At 41.6% G+C, this 18,673-nt stretch overlaps 1 protein-coding gene and 1 pseudogene across 2 annotated transcripts in view; one reads left to right on the top strand and one right to left on the bottom strand.

Annotated features, from left to right (window-relative positions):
• The first annotated feature begins 600 nt into the window (after nt 1-600).
• Nucleotides 601-18,673, top strand: part of Atg14 (autophagy related 14) — a 40,797-nt gene continuing 22,724 nt past the window's right edge. For both annotated transcript variants that reach the window (XR_004772356.1, XM_027386553.2), the window contains exons 1-3: nt 601-849; nt 15,537-15,599; nt 18,288-18,330. Coding sequence is in view for 1 of the 2 variants with exons in the window: in XM_027386553.2 (XP_027242354.1) it covers nt 629-849; nt 15,537-15,599; nt 18,288-18,330 (327 nt within the window). In the remaining variant the exon portion in view is untranslated. The remainder of the gene's footprint in view (nt 850-15,536; nt 15,600-18,287; nt 18,331-18,673) is intronic.
• On the bottom strand, nt 16,701-18,307 carry LOC113832200 (annotated as a pseudogene).

Here is an 18,673-nt window from a genome sequence, read left to right as displayed (position 1 = left end):
AAAATATACAACTTTGATTTGTACCTTCAGTTTGGTTAGGCTGCTATGGAGGTTTTTGATTGGCCCTTTGGGGTTATAGAGGTACAGCAATTATATCCACGAACTCGGACCAAGTCAGGCAGAGAGAGGTGTTAAAGGATTTTCTTCAAATCCCACAGCTATTGAGGAGGAAGGTGAGTAAAACTAAGGTGTGTCAAACTTGAGCTAGTTCCGAGATCCAGCTCTCTCCCAACTTTGCTTCTTGCAAAGTTTAGCCAAAAACCTAAAAGTAACCTTGGTGAGTGAAATGTAATCCCTTGTTGTGTTCCCGCGCCTTTCACAGAGAATGCTTGGGGTATCCATTCCTGACTGTACTTTGCATAACATATCGGCAAAACACAGCGTCACTCAGCTGGGCCAAAATGCACAGCCGCCTGGGGATCCAGCATCCCGGGACAGTCAACCTCCGGGTCCGGCCCCCGGCCTCTCTAGACGCCCCCCACCCCCGCCCTCCAGGCCCCGCCCCGACCCCCCAGGCTCCGCCCCCGGCGCCCCGGCACCGCCCCGGACTCCAGGCTCCGCCTCCGTGCCCAGGATGCACCTGGATGAAAACAAAATCCCACGTGACTGGCTCTGCGCTCAGACCATCATGGCGTCTCCCAGTGGGAAGGGATCCTGGACGCCCGAGGCTGCTGGCTTCGGGCCGCGGGCGCTACCTCGGGACCTGGTGGACTCGGTGGACGATGCCGAGGGGCTGTATGTGGCGGTCGAGCGGTGTCCACTGTGCAACACCACTCGCCGGCGGTTGACTTGCGCCAAGTGTGTCCAGAGCGGTGATTTCGTCTATTTCGACGGCCGCGACAGGGAGAGGTACGGCGGCCGCCACGGCCCTATTGTTTCTGCCTCTGTGTTTTTCTCTGCTCCAGCGACCAGAGGCTGGAGCCTAGACAACCCAGTCCCGGCCCTGGAGCCCGGCCACTGTGGAAGGAGAGAGTGTGGCTGTTCTGCGCCGGCGCTTTGTTACCACTGCGTAGGGTGGGGGTGGGAGCCAGGTGAGCGAAGGTCGCTGTTCTACATCACCCACCAGAGAGTTTCTCCACGGCCCACTTGGGTACTGGGGAAAACGAAATAGTGTCCTTCTGGAGAAGTCTCTGCTCCTGTGTGGAGGAGTCCTCGCTCTTTGCTGCATTCCCACTCAGAAGCTTGCTTTAGTCTTTTCCCATCTTCAGATGTCTATGCTTTTCTACAGAAGGGACCGGTAGAGAACTTAATTGTTTAGGAGGGGTTGGGTCCTGAGTTCTGAGTCACAGGTGGACCTTGTCAGCTATCTCTAAGGTGTGACTGAGGACTAGGAGGTTACCTCATCTTCTGTAACCCCGGGCGATTTTGTGATACTGGGGATTTGGGAATATGTTTTGAGTTGCAAGCCCTTAGTTAAGACAATTGAGTTTAGTAAAATATTTTTTCTTTCTTTTAAATTAAGATAATTGAAAAATTGAATGCTTAGCCGAAGAATCTTTGTCTCCTAACTTTGTTTCAACAATGAGTTTCAAATGATAGTAAAACAGGTAATTTTTTTTAAACAGGTAATTTTTGTTTGTTTGTTTTCTTTCGAGAGAGTGTCACACTATGTAGCTTTGGCTGTTCTGGAACTCACTATATAGACCAGGCTGGCCTGGCTTGCAGCGATCTACCTGCCTCCCAAGTGCTGAGATTAAAGGCATGTTTCACTATGCCTTCGTAAAACAGTTTTTTTTTTTTTTTAAGCATTAAAGTTGAAGAACTTATTTCTTTGCAGCAACCATACAAGTTATCCTCAACTGACTACTGAGGAGACTTGTACATTAGTAAGTCCCTTGACCCAGGATCACACAGAATTAAAACCCAAACATCTGAATCCATATACCTGTACGTCTACCTGCTAAACTATACAACACATAGATTTGGGGATGTTTTGAGTTCTCAGTATTCCTGTGATCGTGGGTGGGGCTCATTTCTTTTTCTTTTGAAGATACTGGTGTAACAAAATCTTTTTAGTTCACTGCTGTGTTTATGGGTGAGTTTGATTTTAGACCATGGACTGCTGTCCTGAGTGATAGCTCTAAAAATTAAATCAGTTCTGTTTTAAGAAAGTCAGGAGATGGGAACATCTAGTTGTTGAATCTTATCAAGTATTTAGCATCTACACTTTCCTATATTTATTCTTGTAATTTTAATACTACCTAGATGTTGAAGACGGCCAGTCTTGGATCTTCCCAAACCTCTGAAGTCCAGAACACAGCTGCTCAACATCTGTATTTGAATTTCCCCCCTTCTCATCACCTGTATTTAAGTTTGTGATAGTTAATCTGTTTTAACATGACAATCTGAACTTCTAATTTTCTGTTTAAAAAATTTGTTTTTTTGCTGGGTGGTGCTGGCACACACCTTTAATCCCAGCACTTGGGAGGCAGAGGCAGGCAGATCTATGTGAGTTCGAGACCAGCCTGGTCTACAAGAGCTAGTTCCAGGATGGCCTCCAAAGCCACAAAGAATCCCTGTCTCAAAAAAACAAAACAAAACAAAACAAAATCTGTTTTCACATCTCACTAGAATAAATTGCAATACCATCTTTTATTCAGGCCCAAAACAACAACAACAAAACCCTTCTTATCCTCTTTAAGGCACCATGTCTAATCCCATCTACAAATTCTGTCTCTTCAAAGCCTGTCCTCAAACAGTCCAAGCCACTGGAACTCACTCTAGATCAGGCTGATGGCTAACTCAGAGAGCTGTCTCCCAAGTTGAGAACTAAAGGGGTGCAATACCATGCCCAGCATCTCACAGCATTTTATACATACTTATTTCTTGTATCTCCTTTCTTCCCCGTGCTCCTGCTTCCTCTCACTTGATTTTTTTCTGCTATCATTGTTCTTTCCATGATCATATCATGAGTTATGTCACCACCCTCCACTCCATTTCCTAAAGCTTCTTTTGTCATCCTCTTTTCTGGTTTTCTGTTGTTACTGCCCCCCCCCCCAGAAGCCAGGATCTGCATATGAGTGAGATTATGCAGTATTTGTCTTTCTGTGACAGTGTTACCTTGTTTAATACTATATTCCATGCATTTCCTCATAATTTTATTTTTATTTATGACCAAATAAAATCTCACTATGTATATGTACTCTGTTTTCATTATCTCTTGGTGGACATCTAGAATCACATCCTGATCGCGTCCTCTACAAGGCTCTCACTTCCGTCATCCCATTTGCTATCACATCAACTCGATGATTTTGTGGTGACGTGATGCCTCCTTCATGTGTAATGTGATTTCAGTAAAATGCCAAAATGGCTTTCCATGAAGGCATAACTTCTTTTTGGGGGGGAAGGAGTGTTTTTTCTTTTTTGTTTTTTCTTTTCTTTTTTTTTAAAGATTTCATTTACTTATTATGTATACAACATTCTGCTTATATATATATATATATATACATATACATATACATATACATATATATATATATATATATATATGCACATCAGAAGAGGGCACCAGATCTTATAACGGATGGTTGTGAGCCACCATGTGGTGCTGGGAATTGAACTCAGAACCTCTGGAAGAGCATTTGGTGCTCTTAACCTCTGAGCCATCTCTCCAGCCCCGTTGTTTTTTCTTTTTGGAGACAGGATTTTTCTGTGTCAAAAACCCTGGCTGTCCTGGAACTTTTGTAGACCAGGCTGGCCTCAAACTCACAGAGATCCCCCTGCGTCTGCCACCTGAGTGCTGGAATAAAAGGTGTGCATATCACTGTCCTGTCTGGCTAGGCACAATTTTTTTTTTTTTTTTTTTTTTTTGGTTTTTGAGACAGGGTTTCTCTGTGGCTTTGGAGGCTGTCCTGGAACTAGCTCTTGTAGACCAAGCTGGTCTCGAACTCAACAGAGATCAGCCTGCCTCTGCCTCCCGAGTGCTGGGATTAAAGGCGTGCACCACCACCACCCGGCTAGGCACAACTTTTTTTTCTGCACATAATCAGCTCAGTGGCAGGATGAGGTAGTACTACTTTTTTGTTTCTTTGTTTTTCGAGACGGGGTTTTCTCTGTGTAGCTTTGGAGTCTATCCTGGCACTTGCTCTGGAGACCAGGTTGGCCTCAAACTCACGGAGATCCGCCTGTCTCTGCCTCCCGAGTGCTGGGATTAAAGGCGTGCACCACCAGCGCCCGGCTTAGCAAGCACAATCTTAAATAGAAATTCTTGACTAACTCTGAGTATTAAGATGAATTTTCTGAAGAGGGATGTGTTTATAGTGGGTTTCTTTCCCTTACTAAGCAGAAAAATGAAGAGCAAGTGCCTCACTCACTTATATTTTACAGGACCACTACAGTGGTTTATTGGCCAGTTTCCCTTCACTCTCATCCTTCTCTTTCTTGAGCTGTGTGTGCCTTCAGAAGCAGTTTGTCCGTCTTCCTTTGTTTCCAGAACATTACCCAGTGCCAAATAGGATGAAAAAATCTCTTGAGAGCCAGGACCACTGGCCTGGTAGCCAGATCCTTTTTAGGTGTTCTTGTTGAATTCCAGTACATGTATCAACTACCCAGGCAAGTTGCTCTCAACGATTTGACTGATTCTAGCAGGCCTCAAACTTAGAGCAAAGGTTGCTTGTGGTACTGTCTTTATTATCTGTAAGTAATTCTGTATTCTGTGCCTGCCTTTAGACTCCTTTTCCTTTTCCTTTTAACTTTTTGGTTTTTCGAGACAGGGTTTCTCTGTGTAGCTTTTGGAGCCTATCCTGGCACTTGGCTCTGGAGACCAGGCTGGCCTCGAACTCACAGAGATCCGCCTGTCTCTGCCTCCCGAGTGCTGGGATTAAAGGCGTGCTGGGATTAAAGGCGTGGGCCACCAACGCCCAGCCCTTCCTTTTAACTTCATGAAAAGTGGATCCACTTGGAAGTAAAATCTGGTACAGTTAAGCCCTCACAGTACAGTTAAACCCTTGTTAAACCTAGACCAACTGAATATGTGGGCTTTAATAGTTTGGCAGTTAGGGAAAATTAGATAGTAAAGTTGTAGATCTCATGGCATTTAGGTCCTTTGAAAGAAATATGTCATTTTATTTTGGTTTCAGGGAGATGATCTGTAACTATGTTACCCAGGCTACTCCTGAATTTGGGTAGTCTCCCCATCTTAGCCTGCCAGGTGCCAAGATTCTTTTTTATTGTTCTTTTTTATTGTTCAGGATACTGTTGGTCTCACCTCTGCCTTGTCTCTGGTCTGAAGCAGCAGCACCTGTTTTACTCTGACTTTTCACTCACCCTTTAACCTGCACATTTCCATAAGGAATGAAGAGGAACACATATCCCTTCACCACTCCTGTGACAGCAGTAGTTCTTCCAGCAAAGTCTTCTCTGCATCTTGTGCTGCTGGATGTTTATGCTGTTTTAACAGGAGCCTAATTTTTCTGGGATATGTGCTTATCTAACTCCCCAAATAGCACTGTTATGCAATAGAAAACTGACAGGTTGGGTAATCTTTTCCCTCAAATCTGGGAAGCACTTGTTGATCATTTCTCAGAAGGTAGAGGACTAGGAGTGGGAATGTGGTCTGGGCAGCTGGGAGTCTGTCTGCTGGATTAGTCTTCTAGTGGGGAGTAGAGAGAAAGGCCTATTTCTGGCCATATGGTGAGGCTTTAGAAGTACATTTATAGGAATGATGCTGTGTTACCTTCACCGATAACTTAGAAATACAAGGTTGCATTTTTTGCTCAGACACAGAAATACAGGACTACCCATATTGAGCTAGGTTAACGGGTAAGGAGAAGTATAGATGTTACCATAGATTTCAACAGAAAGGCATGGCCAAACTGCATTTAGATACTGTGTTCTTCTAGTATCTTCTTGGTTGTCCATCTCTGTCCTGTGGAATTAGTTTCTGGGGTTTCAGATGACTGACAGACAGGAAGAAGTATGTGTTTGCTAAGACTTTTCCTTAAAAATTATTATTTTTGTATGTGTATTTGGGTTTTGTCTGCATGTATGTCTGTACCATGTGCATGCATACTGACATCAAGTCCGAAGGTGTCAGACCCCCTGGAGCTGGAGTTATGGATGATTGTGAGCAGTATAGCCTGGTGCTGGGATGCAAGCCCAAGTCATCTGGAAGAGCAGCCAGTATTCCCAACCTCTGAGACATTTCTTCTTTCCCTGCTAGTGTTTTTGTTGTTGAATGTAAAAAAATGCATTCAGTATTGTAGAGATTCAGTAGCAAGAACACTTAACAAGCCACTTGTTGTAATGGGGAAAGAACTCTCTTGTCTTGAGAGTTCAGTACTGCAGGCAGCTGAAGCGAGTTTGTCAGTCTTTCTGTTGCATGGATGTCCTTCCAGAAACCCTCAGTGCCTATCCCACACAGCTTTTTAATGGTATTCCATTAACAGATACAGATTGGTTAAAAAATCACCACTTGTTTTAAATAGGTACCATTACACCTTTTAGAATTTATAAAAGCTTTCCCATTCATTATCACAGTTTTTCCCCAACCACACCCTCTCAAATTATGAACTTGTTTTAAAGATGAGGAAACTGAGGCTCTGAGTTGGTGGCTGACATATCCTGGGCTATGCTGTTTCTCAAGTTCACTTCCACATCTGAACTGTGTTTCCTATGTGCACATAGGTGTGTGAAACAGGAAAGAAAAACCTTTGATTTGATTAGATATATTTCAGATGTATCTAAAAGGGCCACATACATTTTAATGATTACCCAAAGGTTGGCATCAAGCCTGAAGAGCCAGGACCTCTGGCTTGTCATCCTGCCACTGAAGATTCCTGGTAGAGGGCTCCTCTCACCTCCATCTGCTCTAGATGCTCCAGCTGTTCCTTTGCCATCATCAAGTGCTCCCCAGGCCCAGCATTCAGAATATTCTGTTAAGATTTCGGCACTGTGTTTTCAGAGCCTGTCATAATCAAATCTCTTTAAAGATTTTATTTATTATGTATACAACATTCTGCTTTCATGTATATCTGCACATCAGAAGAGGGCACCAGATCTCATAATGGATGGTTGTGAGCCACCATGTGGTTGCTGGGAATTGAACTCAGGACCTCTGGAAGAGCAGCCAGTTCTCTTAACCTCTGAGGCATCTCTCCAGCCCAGTCAGATCTCTTTAAAGCACCAGAGGCAATTAGCATTTCATGAAAAAATAAACTGATTTTGAATTTAGTCTTGGGACTTGCTGTTTTCTGGTGATAGGAAGGTTCTGAGTTGATGTGATGAGGCTATGCAAACTTAATGCTTACCTGAGTATGGCAGAGCAGTGCTAGTGGGGGTTTTCCTTTAGAAATTGCCAGAGAGAGGAGAATGCTATAGAGGTCAAGACTACAGGAATGTGAGAGTTTAGTGGGTGTTTTAGACTGGATTGGTCTCCTCCTGTTGGAGCTAGGTGAGAGCACAAAGCGCCAGAGTAGTCCAGAATCTTAGAACTGAACAGTTCAGTTCTGCTAATAATCGAAATCTTCTTGCACCATGTTTGTGAGTGTCTTGGGCTGCTATGCCTGCACTGAGCACTGTGATCTAGTGCTGGGAAGGTCACATTAGTGAGTCCTCCACCTGTAAGTCCACGGCAGCCTGCTCTCACACACAAGATGAAGCAGAATTCAAGTCTTTTGACTCATTAAACATGACTGGGCACCTTTTAAAGAGAAAACTATAAGTACAGTGTTTGACCATTTAAGCTGTTGAACTGATCATTGGTATATACGTCTCACAGCCCCACAACAGGCCTACTTCTGTGAGGTATAGTCTTTAATATTTTACTTCCCATGCTAAGATGGGACAACACAACAGTGCTGTTTTGCTGATCTTAATTTTTTGTACTACTTAACATCTTTCATGTTAATGTATGGAATATTAATTGCTCCTTTATAACTATAAGCATTTTTTAAAATCCATTGTTAAGATCGATTCTTATTTTTATTTACTATCTGCACAACAAAAAGGAATTTTCCTATCTTAATTACCAAAGCATGTCTTCATTCAGAGTAAGTGGAAGGAAGTGACTTATTGCTTCTGTGTTTGCAGAAACAGCAAGGGTGATGAGGACTGCCTAATCCTAGCTGGGTGATCCCTTCGTCTCCACATGTTTCTGTGCTTTGGTTCAGTGCAGAATGAGATGTGGAATCACGAGTTCTGACAACGTTATGTGTTGATATCTGAGCACAATGCTTTGGGTTTCTCTCATCCTATGGGCAGGTGGTACAAAAGTGTCCCAGCCATCTGAGTGAGGGCCCCGAGTGCTGCTCCACCCTGTGTTGTACTTTCTACCCTATTTCCTCACATCCACGATGTCCTGTTGGAGAGAGACAGAACCTTCCCAATAAGACTTTGCTTTTGCATATGTGTTCCCTCTTGTTTTGAGTTCAAGAGAGAAGGGCTAGGGCTTTGCTCACTGTATAGTGTGTGCCAGGTATTTGTGAGGCTCTGGGTTCAAGTTCCAACATGAAAGAGAAACAAAAAAATTAAAAGTACTGTGATGGCTAGTAACTGTTTATTTAGTTTGAGGGACTGGAGAAATGGCTCAGTGGTTATGAGCATTGGCTGCCCTTCTAGAAGATCCAGGCTTGATTACCAGCACCACGTGGTAGCTTACAACCTTCTGTAATTCCAGTTCCAGAGGCTCTCTGCTGACTTCCTGGACACTGCATGCACATGGTATACAGACATACATGCATTAAAGAAAAATTAATGTGGTGATACATTATTTATGATATATTAAAGCTTGCCTGAGGATTCAGAAAGCAAAGTCAGCCACAAGCCATAGAAGCCAGGCACACACCTTTAATCCCAGCAGCCAGAAGCTAGGAGGTGGTGGTATACACCTTTAATCCTAAAACTCAGGATTAAGTGGCAGATGGATCTCTGAGTTCCAGGCCACCCAGGGATACATGAGATTTGAATCAGTCTAAAAGAGTAACAGATCACATGCCTTTAATGCCAGCACTAGAGAGATATAAAAGATAGAAGCAGGGACTTCAGTAGTCAGTATCAGGCAGTAGTCAGTATCAGGCATTTATTTTCCAGCCACGTTGAGGAGAGGTTACAGTCTGAGGCTTGGTGAGAGCTTTTGGAGACAGGATCAGCCCATTCAGCCTGAGGTAGAGACAAGAAGCTAGTGGCCAGCTGCTTTGCTTTTATGATATTCAACTTGAAGTTTGAACTGCAATATCAGTCTCTGGGTCTTTTATTTATCGTAGTACAAATTAAAAGATTTTTTTTAAAAGAAACATTTAGTTCTTTATCTGTCTCTAAGTGTGTAATTAGCTATGTTGTGCCACTTCCTTCTCACAGAGTTTTGGTAATATGCTGAGAGGTTGATCTGCTCTCTGATTTGCCTGAGATGCCTTACTGCTTTATTTCTGCAGCTGAAAGTTGTCATGAAGGCTTCTACCACATATGTTGAAATTAGGGATGAGGAAAGTTCCTCCCCATTGACCAGAAAGCTATTCTCACTCCCCTTTCCCCACTTTAAGGAACCTAGAGTGTAATTTGTCAAAGAACCTAAGAAATTTACAGGACTTATATGTATGTGTGTATAGTGTCAACCTCAAAAGGGAAGCATAAGTAATTTTAATTATTGGATAGTATATATTTTCCCCTGGTGTTGATGTAAATAAGCAGGGCTGGAGAGGTGGCTCACTGGTTAAGAGAACTGCTACTCTTGCTTGGACCCCCTGTTCTGTTCCAGCACCACATGGTCAATCACAAACTGCCTGTAATCCCAGTTCTGGGGGACTCATTATCCTCGTCCAGAATATTTGTGTGTGTGTGTGTGTGTGTGTGTGTGTGTGTGTGTGTGTGTGTGTGTGTGTGTGTGTGTGTGTATATGTGTATGATATTTCTGACTATAAAATATTTCAATATTCATGGCAGCATGATATCATTTAAACTTTCTATTGACCATTAAAATTGTTCCTAATATTTTGCTACTATAACTGACTATAGTTAAATCTTCAGACATAAACCTTTACTCATGTCTAGTTTGGTTCCTTGCACTGAATTAATTGGTTGAGAGCTTTGATTATTTTTCAGACTGTCGGTTGCTTATTAAAAACTTAAAATTTTGTCCTTCTGGGGAAAAAATTAAAAGTTTATCAGTTACGTATCTCAGACTTCTGTGGTAATCCCAGAGTCTAAATTTAGCCTCAGGATGCGGGCAAGGACTCATAGGCAGATCAAAGGACTTGACATTTTACTAAAGGTACTCTGCCTAGAAAATAGTAAGTGCTCAGCAAGCAGTAGGTATTGCTCATTGCTAATTATCCCTAGCACTGAATTAACAATACAGGCAGATTTTGGGATCTGTGGTTTTTCTGGGAACATGGGACAGATTTATGTGACTGGTTTCACATGAGGGTAGATCCTACTCAGTTGCCCATGATTGTGACTGGGGATCAGTGGAATTAGGAGTCTCCTAATTACTGCCCTTTCTAGCTGTCATAGCTAGCTGCTTAGAGGGTTAAAAAGCCCTGGCATGGTTCAAAGTAACTTTTCACACAGCAGAGTTTCCTTTGCCTGCAATGCTTTCCCTCCTAACAGTTGTTTTTCAGACATTCTCATACTTCAGTTCCTAGAGTTCTGAGCTAATGTGTCCACAAGCCACACTAACTTCTATGTGAACGAACACCTTCTCCTACTTGACAGTTGATTTGAAAGATTGTGTGGTGGTTTGAATGAGATTGGCCCCATACACTCCTGTATTTGCATGCTTAGTTCCCAGTTGATGAGCTGTTAGGGTAGGAGTAGAAGATGTGGTCTTGTTGGAGGAGGTGTGTCACTAGAGGTGGGCTTTAAGGTTTTAAAAGCCCATGCCAGGTCCAGTGTCTTTCTCTGCCTGCTTGAGTGCCAACTTGCTCCCCACCATGCTTTCCACATCATGTTCATGGACTAAGCCTCTAAAACTATAAGCAAGTCCAAATTAAATGTTTTCTTTTATGAGTTGCCTTGGTCATAGTGTCTCTTCACAGCAGTAGGACACACAGGTACTTTTTAATGGGAAAAAGTCACAAAATTATGGAAGAATTTAAGAAACAAGAGTCAACTTAAAGGAGTAAGTTCATTCATTCATTCTTTCTTTTCTTTTCTTTCTTTCTTTCTTTCTTTTTTTTTTTTTTTTTGAGACAGGGTTTCTCTGTGTAGCTTTGGAGCCTATCCTGGCACTCACTCTGGAGACTGGGCTGGCCTCGAACTCACAGAGATCCTGCCTCTGCCTCCCGAGTGCTGGGATTAAAGGCGTGCGCCAACAACGCCCAGCGAGTAATTTCTTTTATAGGAATATCCCCTAAAAGTGTAAGTAAGGAGGGATGTAATAAATATGAGTCTAAGAATATAGGTTTGTGCCCCCACACTTGGCTTTAGAAGTCATCACCTTTAATCCCAGCACTCAGGAGACACAAACACATGGGTTTCTGTGTGTTCAGGGCTTGGACCACATAGTGCGTTCAAGTCAAGCCAGGGCTATTTGGTGAGACCTTGTTTCAAAAAATTTTTAACTTGGGAGTGAAAACAAAGTTGACTGGCAGACTCATTTTAGAAAACAACACAGGTAGAGTCATTAAACAGTAGCACCAAAAGAGTGTGACAGAATTTTCACAAGCAGTAAGAAAACAGAATAAGAAAAGCATGATTTTACCATGACTGACAGAAAGACCTAATTTCTGGGGTAATAGTCTTTAAAGGAAAAAGATGATAGAAAATGGATGAAGGGTGTTGATAGGGAGTAGCAGAAGAACAAGATGCCACTGGCTCTAAAGGTGCCCAGTCATTGACAGTGAAGTACAGGCAGGTAAACCACTCAAGAGGATCAAAAAATCACCTGTTCAGAACTGGGGGAGTCATGGGTCCCATTATCCACTCTTGGGATAAATGTTCTAGAGGAAATTTGGCATATGAATATTCTTTGACCAGTGTCTTGTCTCATTTGTAAGAATTTCTCAGAAAGTTTAAAAAAAAAAAAGTGTGTAAAGACCGCACTGTGGGATGCATCTGTCCTGTTACTGGAAGTAGTGAGCCTTTGGGCACAGCAGTGTGCTGGTCAGTAAGGGCTTGTGTAAGAAGCTTTGTGCTAGCCAGCAGGGAAGAATCAGATAGATCTTGGTATCTTTGCAATGAGGAGAGATAACAAGATAATCTATGACATTAACCAACTTGCAAAACACTGCATAAAATACCAGTCTACCTTCCCACACCTTCTTTAAGATAAAAGATAAATCAGTAAGATTTCATCGAGTGTGGTGGTTGTTTTTCCCTTCTTTCTTGGAAACCATATTGAGAAAGCACAGGATGGTGGAATGAATCCATATCTTTGAGCAATGGAGTGGAGAATGCAGAGAATGGTCTTGTTTCCTCACTTTTATAGCTCATGAAAGCAAGATGTTATCCTCCATGCTAGCTTTCTGCCTTGTTTGAGGGCTCTGTGAGTTTGAATATAAGTTACTATTGCCTTTGTTGAAGTCAAAGCAAATACCACTTTGGTCTCAGTCTCTCTCTCCCCAAATCTTACCCTCTAGCCCAAGCTGGATTGGAACTCATCCTCCTGCCTCAGTCTCCTGAGTACAGGATTATAGGCATGCACTACCATATGCAGGCAGGGGAAGCATGGGGACACACATGCTGTAGAATAGTGTACAGAAGTTCTCACAACTCAGGAGGATGTGTGTGTGTTCTTGGTGCAGCCACATGGTAAATGCCTGCTTAATTGCTGAGTCTCATGGGCTTGATTTCTGAACTGCTCCATGACACAGTTCTTACTGGACACTCTAGTGCTGTCCAGTAGGATTTCTATGGTGGTGGGGCTATTCTGAGGAGTTATTTAACTTGTTATGTACAAAATTTCTGGCTTTGTTTCTTTGTTTAGTATATGTTGTATGTTTGCAGTGCTACATAAGGTTATGATTAGATCATGTTATCCCAACCATTTAGAGGTAAGTATTTGGTGTGTGTTAAACATGAGCATTATAGAATTATTTGGGCTGATTTTTTCCCCATGATGGTGGTTCTGTTCCATGTTTTTGTTTATACTTGGATTTCAGGAGACACCAAAAACCTGTTCTTGGACTCTACACCATGTTAGCTGCTATTTGCTCATTTCCTAATTGTTTGCATGATGTTGGCCACACTTTCACCCTCAAATCCTAATTACATAACAAACTACAGGTGTCTGGCAGCTGTATTTGTTGGGTGGCCACCATATTGAACAACACAGATCAAGATCTGAGAGCAGACGGTGGTGGTGCACGCCTTTGATCCCAGCACTCAGGAGGCAGAGGCAGGTGGATCTATGTGAGTTCAAGGCCAGCCTGGTCTGCAAAGCAAGTTCCAGGACAGCCAGGAAACTTGTCTCAGAAAAAACAAAACAAAAAATATCTGAGAGAGATTATCAACTATTGTCTACCTGTTGACAGTAGCCATTGCACCCAATGGCTGTAGAAACATTCTTTCCGGTGTACACGGAACTTGCACAGACAGAACAAATACAGACCTTGAAATCTCATGGAGTATAGTCTATGACTAACAATATTAAACTAGGAAATAGTAATAAGACTTAATCTCAGCACTTGGGAGACAGAGCCAGGTGGATCTTTGTTGTGAGTTCCAGGCCAATCAGGGCTATGTGTGAGATCCTGTCCCAAAAACTGACCAAACAAACAAAGAATGGAATATTAAGAAGCTACCTAAAGCCGGGTGTTGGTGGTGAACACCTTTAATTCCAGCACTTGGGAGGCAGAGGCAGGCGAATCGCTGTGAGTTTGAGGCCAGCCTGGTCTCCAGAGCAAGTGCCAGGATAGGCTCCAAAGCTACACAGAGAAACCCTGTCTCCACAAAACAAAACAAAACAAAACAAAACAAAAAGCTACCTAAAAAAAGACCACAAATATGGAAACCAGGATGACACTTCTAAATAATTATGGGGCAAAGAAGTTTTAAAACTAAAATACACCTTATCAGAAATTGTAGGTGACAACTGAAACAATGCCGAGAGGGGACATATAATTTCAAATTCTATTAAAAAAGGGAGTATTGTATTTAAAAAGGGAAAAAGGGAGTATTCTCAACAACATGATTAGAATTGGAGATTGTAGTGTTAACGAAAGAAGCCAAGTATAAGAAATAAGTGCCCTACAGTCTTACTTGCATGTGTGATCTAAGAGTTTGTATCAGTTGAGCTTCTGATGCTATGTAGTTACAGAGACTAGATAGGAGGGAGTGTGCCAAAAGCTTGATCAGTTATAGTTAGGTAAGAATTGTAAGCCTTGGTGTATAGTAGGATGACTGTACATAATTGTGTAAGATAGATTTAAATCTTGAGTTTGATTATCTGTTCCATAAAGACAAGATAAATGTTTGAAGAGATCGATATGCTTAACCAGATGAAAAATATTACAGTCTATTTAATGTATAAAAACTTCACCTGGTAAGTTTTAAAATAAGAAATTGTTTTTAGATTTGTTTTATGTATATGAATGTATGTATTTTGCCTGCATGTATTTTTGTTTGTGATGTATGTGCCTAGTATGTGTGTAGGATAGAAGAGGGCATTGGATCACCTGGAACTGGATTTACATATGGTTGTGGGTGCCAGGTATCGAACCTGAGTCCTGCAAGAACAAGTGCTCTTAACCACTGAGCCAGCCCCATTTTTATTTTTTAATGTGTCAAATAAATTTTAAATTAAGAGAGGGGTAAATTATCCTAAATTACTACTTTAAACAAAAAAATAAAAACAAATCAAATACGAAGTAGCCGGAAGAAAATGAAAATGAAAATGATAGCAGTAGAAGACTAACAAACCTAGGAAAAAGTTAGTAGTGTGGTACACCTTCCTTTACTAACTTGTAAGCTTCTGGTAACTAACAATGAAATTAATAAAAGACTTCTACTTCAAAAGTTATAAGGACTAGGTTTGTAGAGGAAAGCAGGGTTAAATTAAGTTTGGCAACTTAAGATTCTTTTCTTAATGGAAGTCTTAACTTTCTTGTATTCAAATTCATAGCAGTGGTGCTCTGCATGGTCATGCATTCCTTTAATCTCATTTGGGAGGCAGAAGCAGACAGGTTTTTGAGAGTTCAAGCCTAGCCTGGTCTTCATAGGGAGTTTGAGACCAGCCAGGGGTATACAGTGAGACCCTGTCTCAAAAACAACAAAAATGCATGTTAGTATTCTGATATATGTGTTTTGGAAAACAGCGTCAAGGTACAAGATAGAGTCTACAAATATACTTTATAAAGCCAGGAAAGGGCTTTAAAGTTGATAATTCCATGTCTTTAGTACCAGCACTTGGGAGCAGAGGCAGGTGGATCTCTATGAGTTCGAGGACAGCCATGACTGTTACACTGAGAAACCATGTCTCAAACGAACAAATAAAAACAAACAAACCCAGATGTGTGTGCCCTGTCTAGAACACTTTTTACTTTCAGGATATAGGTGTTTCCACAGGAGTTTGTAGAATTGATCACCTCAGGAATTGTTAGGAGTCTCATTAAACTTGGGGGAGGAGGACATGTAAATAAACCAAGATTTTTTTTTTCTTACAGGTTTATTGACAAGAAGGAAAGGCTAAGCCAGCTTAAGAGCAAGCAAGAAGAATTTCAGAAAGAGTAAGTTTTTATTCTTTAATTGATAAAGGTTGTTTGTAGCCACAGCTTAATCTGTTGCTGTGGTGTGCTGATATGTGAATTGCCAGCTCATTTAGCAGACTATCTTTTAAGGTGTTGGGAAGCACACCCTGATAGCTCAGTGGGTGGAGCATCAGACTTAAAGTGTGAGGAAAGGAGGGAGAGTATCTGAGAGAAGGGAAGCAGGAGAGAATATCAAGTTTCTAGAAAACCTTGGCCTAAGACTGGAGTCCTTCCCACAGTAATGACTCAGTGTTTGGACAGGGGAATCAACCTTGGCTCTACTCACTGATGGTAGCAGGTGGGCCTACAGCAGTAGGCTATATGAGGCCCAAGTTAGTGTTCACAGAGGTGGTTCCCATAGGACCTCACAGCTTCCCTTTATCTTCTTCTTATGGTAATCAGTTTAGGGCAGTAAAGTTCGAGGTATCAAAATTCAGTAGCTGAGATATGTTTTAGGATGCAGATTCTTGAACTCCTAGCCTCAGATATTCTGATGAAGTAAGTCCAAGTGAGGCCCAAGACTCTGAGTTGTTAACCAGCACCCTGTGACTCCCTTACCCCTTAGGCTTGAAGATTCTTCTGTAGAACCTTCTGTGCAAACTGACCTGGTAGCTATCCTGTGGTGCCTGCTGACATTTGACTTTTACTAAACGCTGATCTTAGCCAGGGTTGGCAGTATATGCCTATATCCAGAAAGCTGAGTGCACAGTAGGAGACAGTATTAAAAACAAAAGAAAAAAAATAAGGGCTGGAGAGATAGATGGCTCAGCCATTTTAAGTGCTTCTCTTCTCCCTGCATGTCTTGCCCATCACTTGAGGTCCTCTGCTGACCCTTCCCAAACCAGACCATTATGGAAATATTTTTACTGGTGAAGACAAATGATATCTGTGCCAGTGATTTCCACAATGGGCTCCCTCTACCCTCCCCTCTTTCTTTTTGGTAATGAGAATATGTTATTTTAAATGGAACATGAAGAATTAAAGTACAGCCTTAAGTTTTCAATTTTGCACTTTGAATATCAGGAAAGCAATCAAAAAAACATGTTGAACTAACTAAACAGAAAACAAAGTCATTGCATTTATTGTCATTAGTGAAAACAGATGTCCTTATAACTCTAGTTTACAGACAGCACACTTCATAATATCATTCTCCATTTAAAATCCTACAAAAGAACATTTGGATTTCACAATTGCCTATAGAATACCTTGCAATATTAAAAATATGATGCAGCTGGGCGTTGGTGGCAAATGCCTTTAATCCCAGCACTCGGGAGGCAGAGGCAGAGGCAGGTGGATCTCTGTAAACAAAAAACCAAAAATCATGATGCTTTATATGGAAATCAATAAAGGCAGTCTTTTTCAACAACAACAAAAAAGATTCAGTATCACAACTTTAAAGTGTAAATTTATATATGAATTCAAAAAGGAATCCATTTAAACCTTGCATTGCACTTAATTGTTTTGCAAACTGATAGAAATAGTGTACTTTTTGAAAACATGTACATCAGAACCAAAAGGTTAATGCTTACTTTCTCCTTTGGTAATATTTGGTGTGTTTTCTGTTTTGGTTCCCAGAGTGCATTTTTGACAAATATGGAGGCAGCACCTCTGTCCAGCTTTGCAGCCTTTTTCTTGTCTCTTATTTCTTTGACTCTGTTCATGTAGACTCTTGATTTTTTCCAATTCTTGCTTCACTGGATGCTGTATAGAATTAACTCTTTGGGTTGCCAAATAAACCCAACATTGAATTGAATGTGTTTGCAGAAACTAAATCCATCTTTGCTTGCTCCAGTGGGTACAACTTCTGCAACAACTGATTTCTAGAAACAGGTGTTATGGTCTTCATCATGTCATCCACAGCACCCAGGGAGCTCTCTAGGGCTGATAAAGATTCATGAGTCTTTATCATAGTCTTCATTCATTTCTTCACCTGCCATTTTGATTAACTCTACTGAATCCTCAGACCAAAGGGGCAGTCCTGTCCCTAGGAATCCTTAGATTGAATGCCAATGGGTTCCTCTTAAATACATTCATAAGCAGAAGAAAATCCTCTAAGAAAAGTATGCTTCATAAAAATCTGCCTGAGTATATTTGACCTAGCAGTTTCTGTAGCTTATTCCATCACAGAATCTTTTTTTCCCAGAGTACTTCATTCTTAGGACCAAGGCTCTTGGTAATGCTATAGGTACAAAAGGAAGAAATGAAAAGTTTTAAGGAATAAAGCATTCGGAAAATAATATGTTAAAAACCACTTTGATATTTCCTGTTTTTTTCCAAGCACCTACCTTAAAAAGTTGACCATTAGCCAGGCAGTATGCACCTATAACTAGAAGGCTGCATTCAAGACTAACCTGGGCACATAGCAACAGCCAGTATTGAAAACAAAAGGGAAATCGTGGGGCTGGAGATGGCTGAGCCTTTAAGAGCACTGGCTGCTCTTTAATTCAGGAGGCCTCAGGTTTCATTCCTAGCACCCGCATGGCAGCTCACAACCGTCTGTAACTCCAGTTTTAGGAGATTGAACTGACGTCCCCTTCTGGCTTCCCTAGGTACCAGGCATACATGTGTAGGCAAAACACCCATAATAAGTTTTTAAACATTGACATATATCTTTTGAGCTTTATAAGATTTTTATTAAGAGCTTCAATCTGTCTCTTTCCTATACAGAGTACTAAAAGCTATGGAAGGAAAACGGCTAACAGATCAGTTGGTAAGTATATAAGCTAATATTCTTCATACATGGGGCTATACGGTTTTAAGGTGGTAGAGCTTAAAAAAATAATTTTTTTTTTTTTTTTTTGAGACGAGGTTTGTCTGTGTAGCTTTGGAGCCTATCCTGGCACTCACTCTGTAGACCAGGCTGGCCTTGAACTCACAGAGACCCGCCTGCCTCTGCCTCCCAAGTGCTGGGATTAAAGGTGTGCGCCACCAATGCCCGGCAAGAAATAATTCTTTAACTTAGTTTTTTACCACATTTGATGGTCTTATATTTGTAGTGTGGCCTTCTATCCTATTACATGGAGATATACCAAAGGGGATAGGCAATTAAATTA

Source organism: Cricetulus griseus, assembly GCF_003668045.3.
Source record: "Cricetulus griseus strain 17A/GY chromosome 1 unlocalized genomic scaffold, alternate assembly CriGri-PICRH-1.0 chr1_1, whole genome shotgun sequence".
Taxonomy (NCBI): domain Eukaryota; kingdom Metazoa; phylum Chordata; class Mammalia; order Rodentia; family Cricetidae; genus Cricetulus; species Cricetulus griseus.
This window is presented reverse-complemented; position numbering and strand designations above follow the sequence as displayed.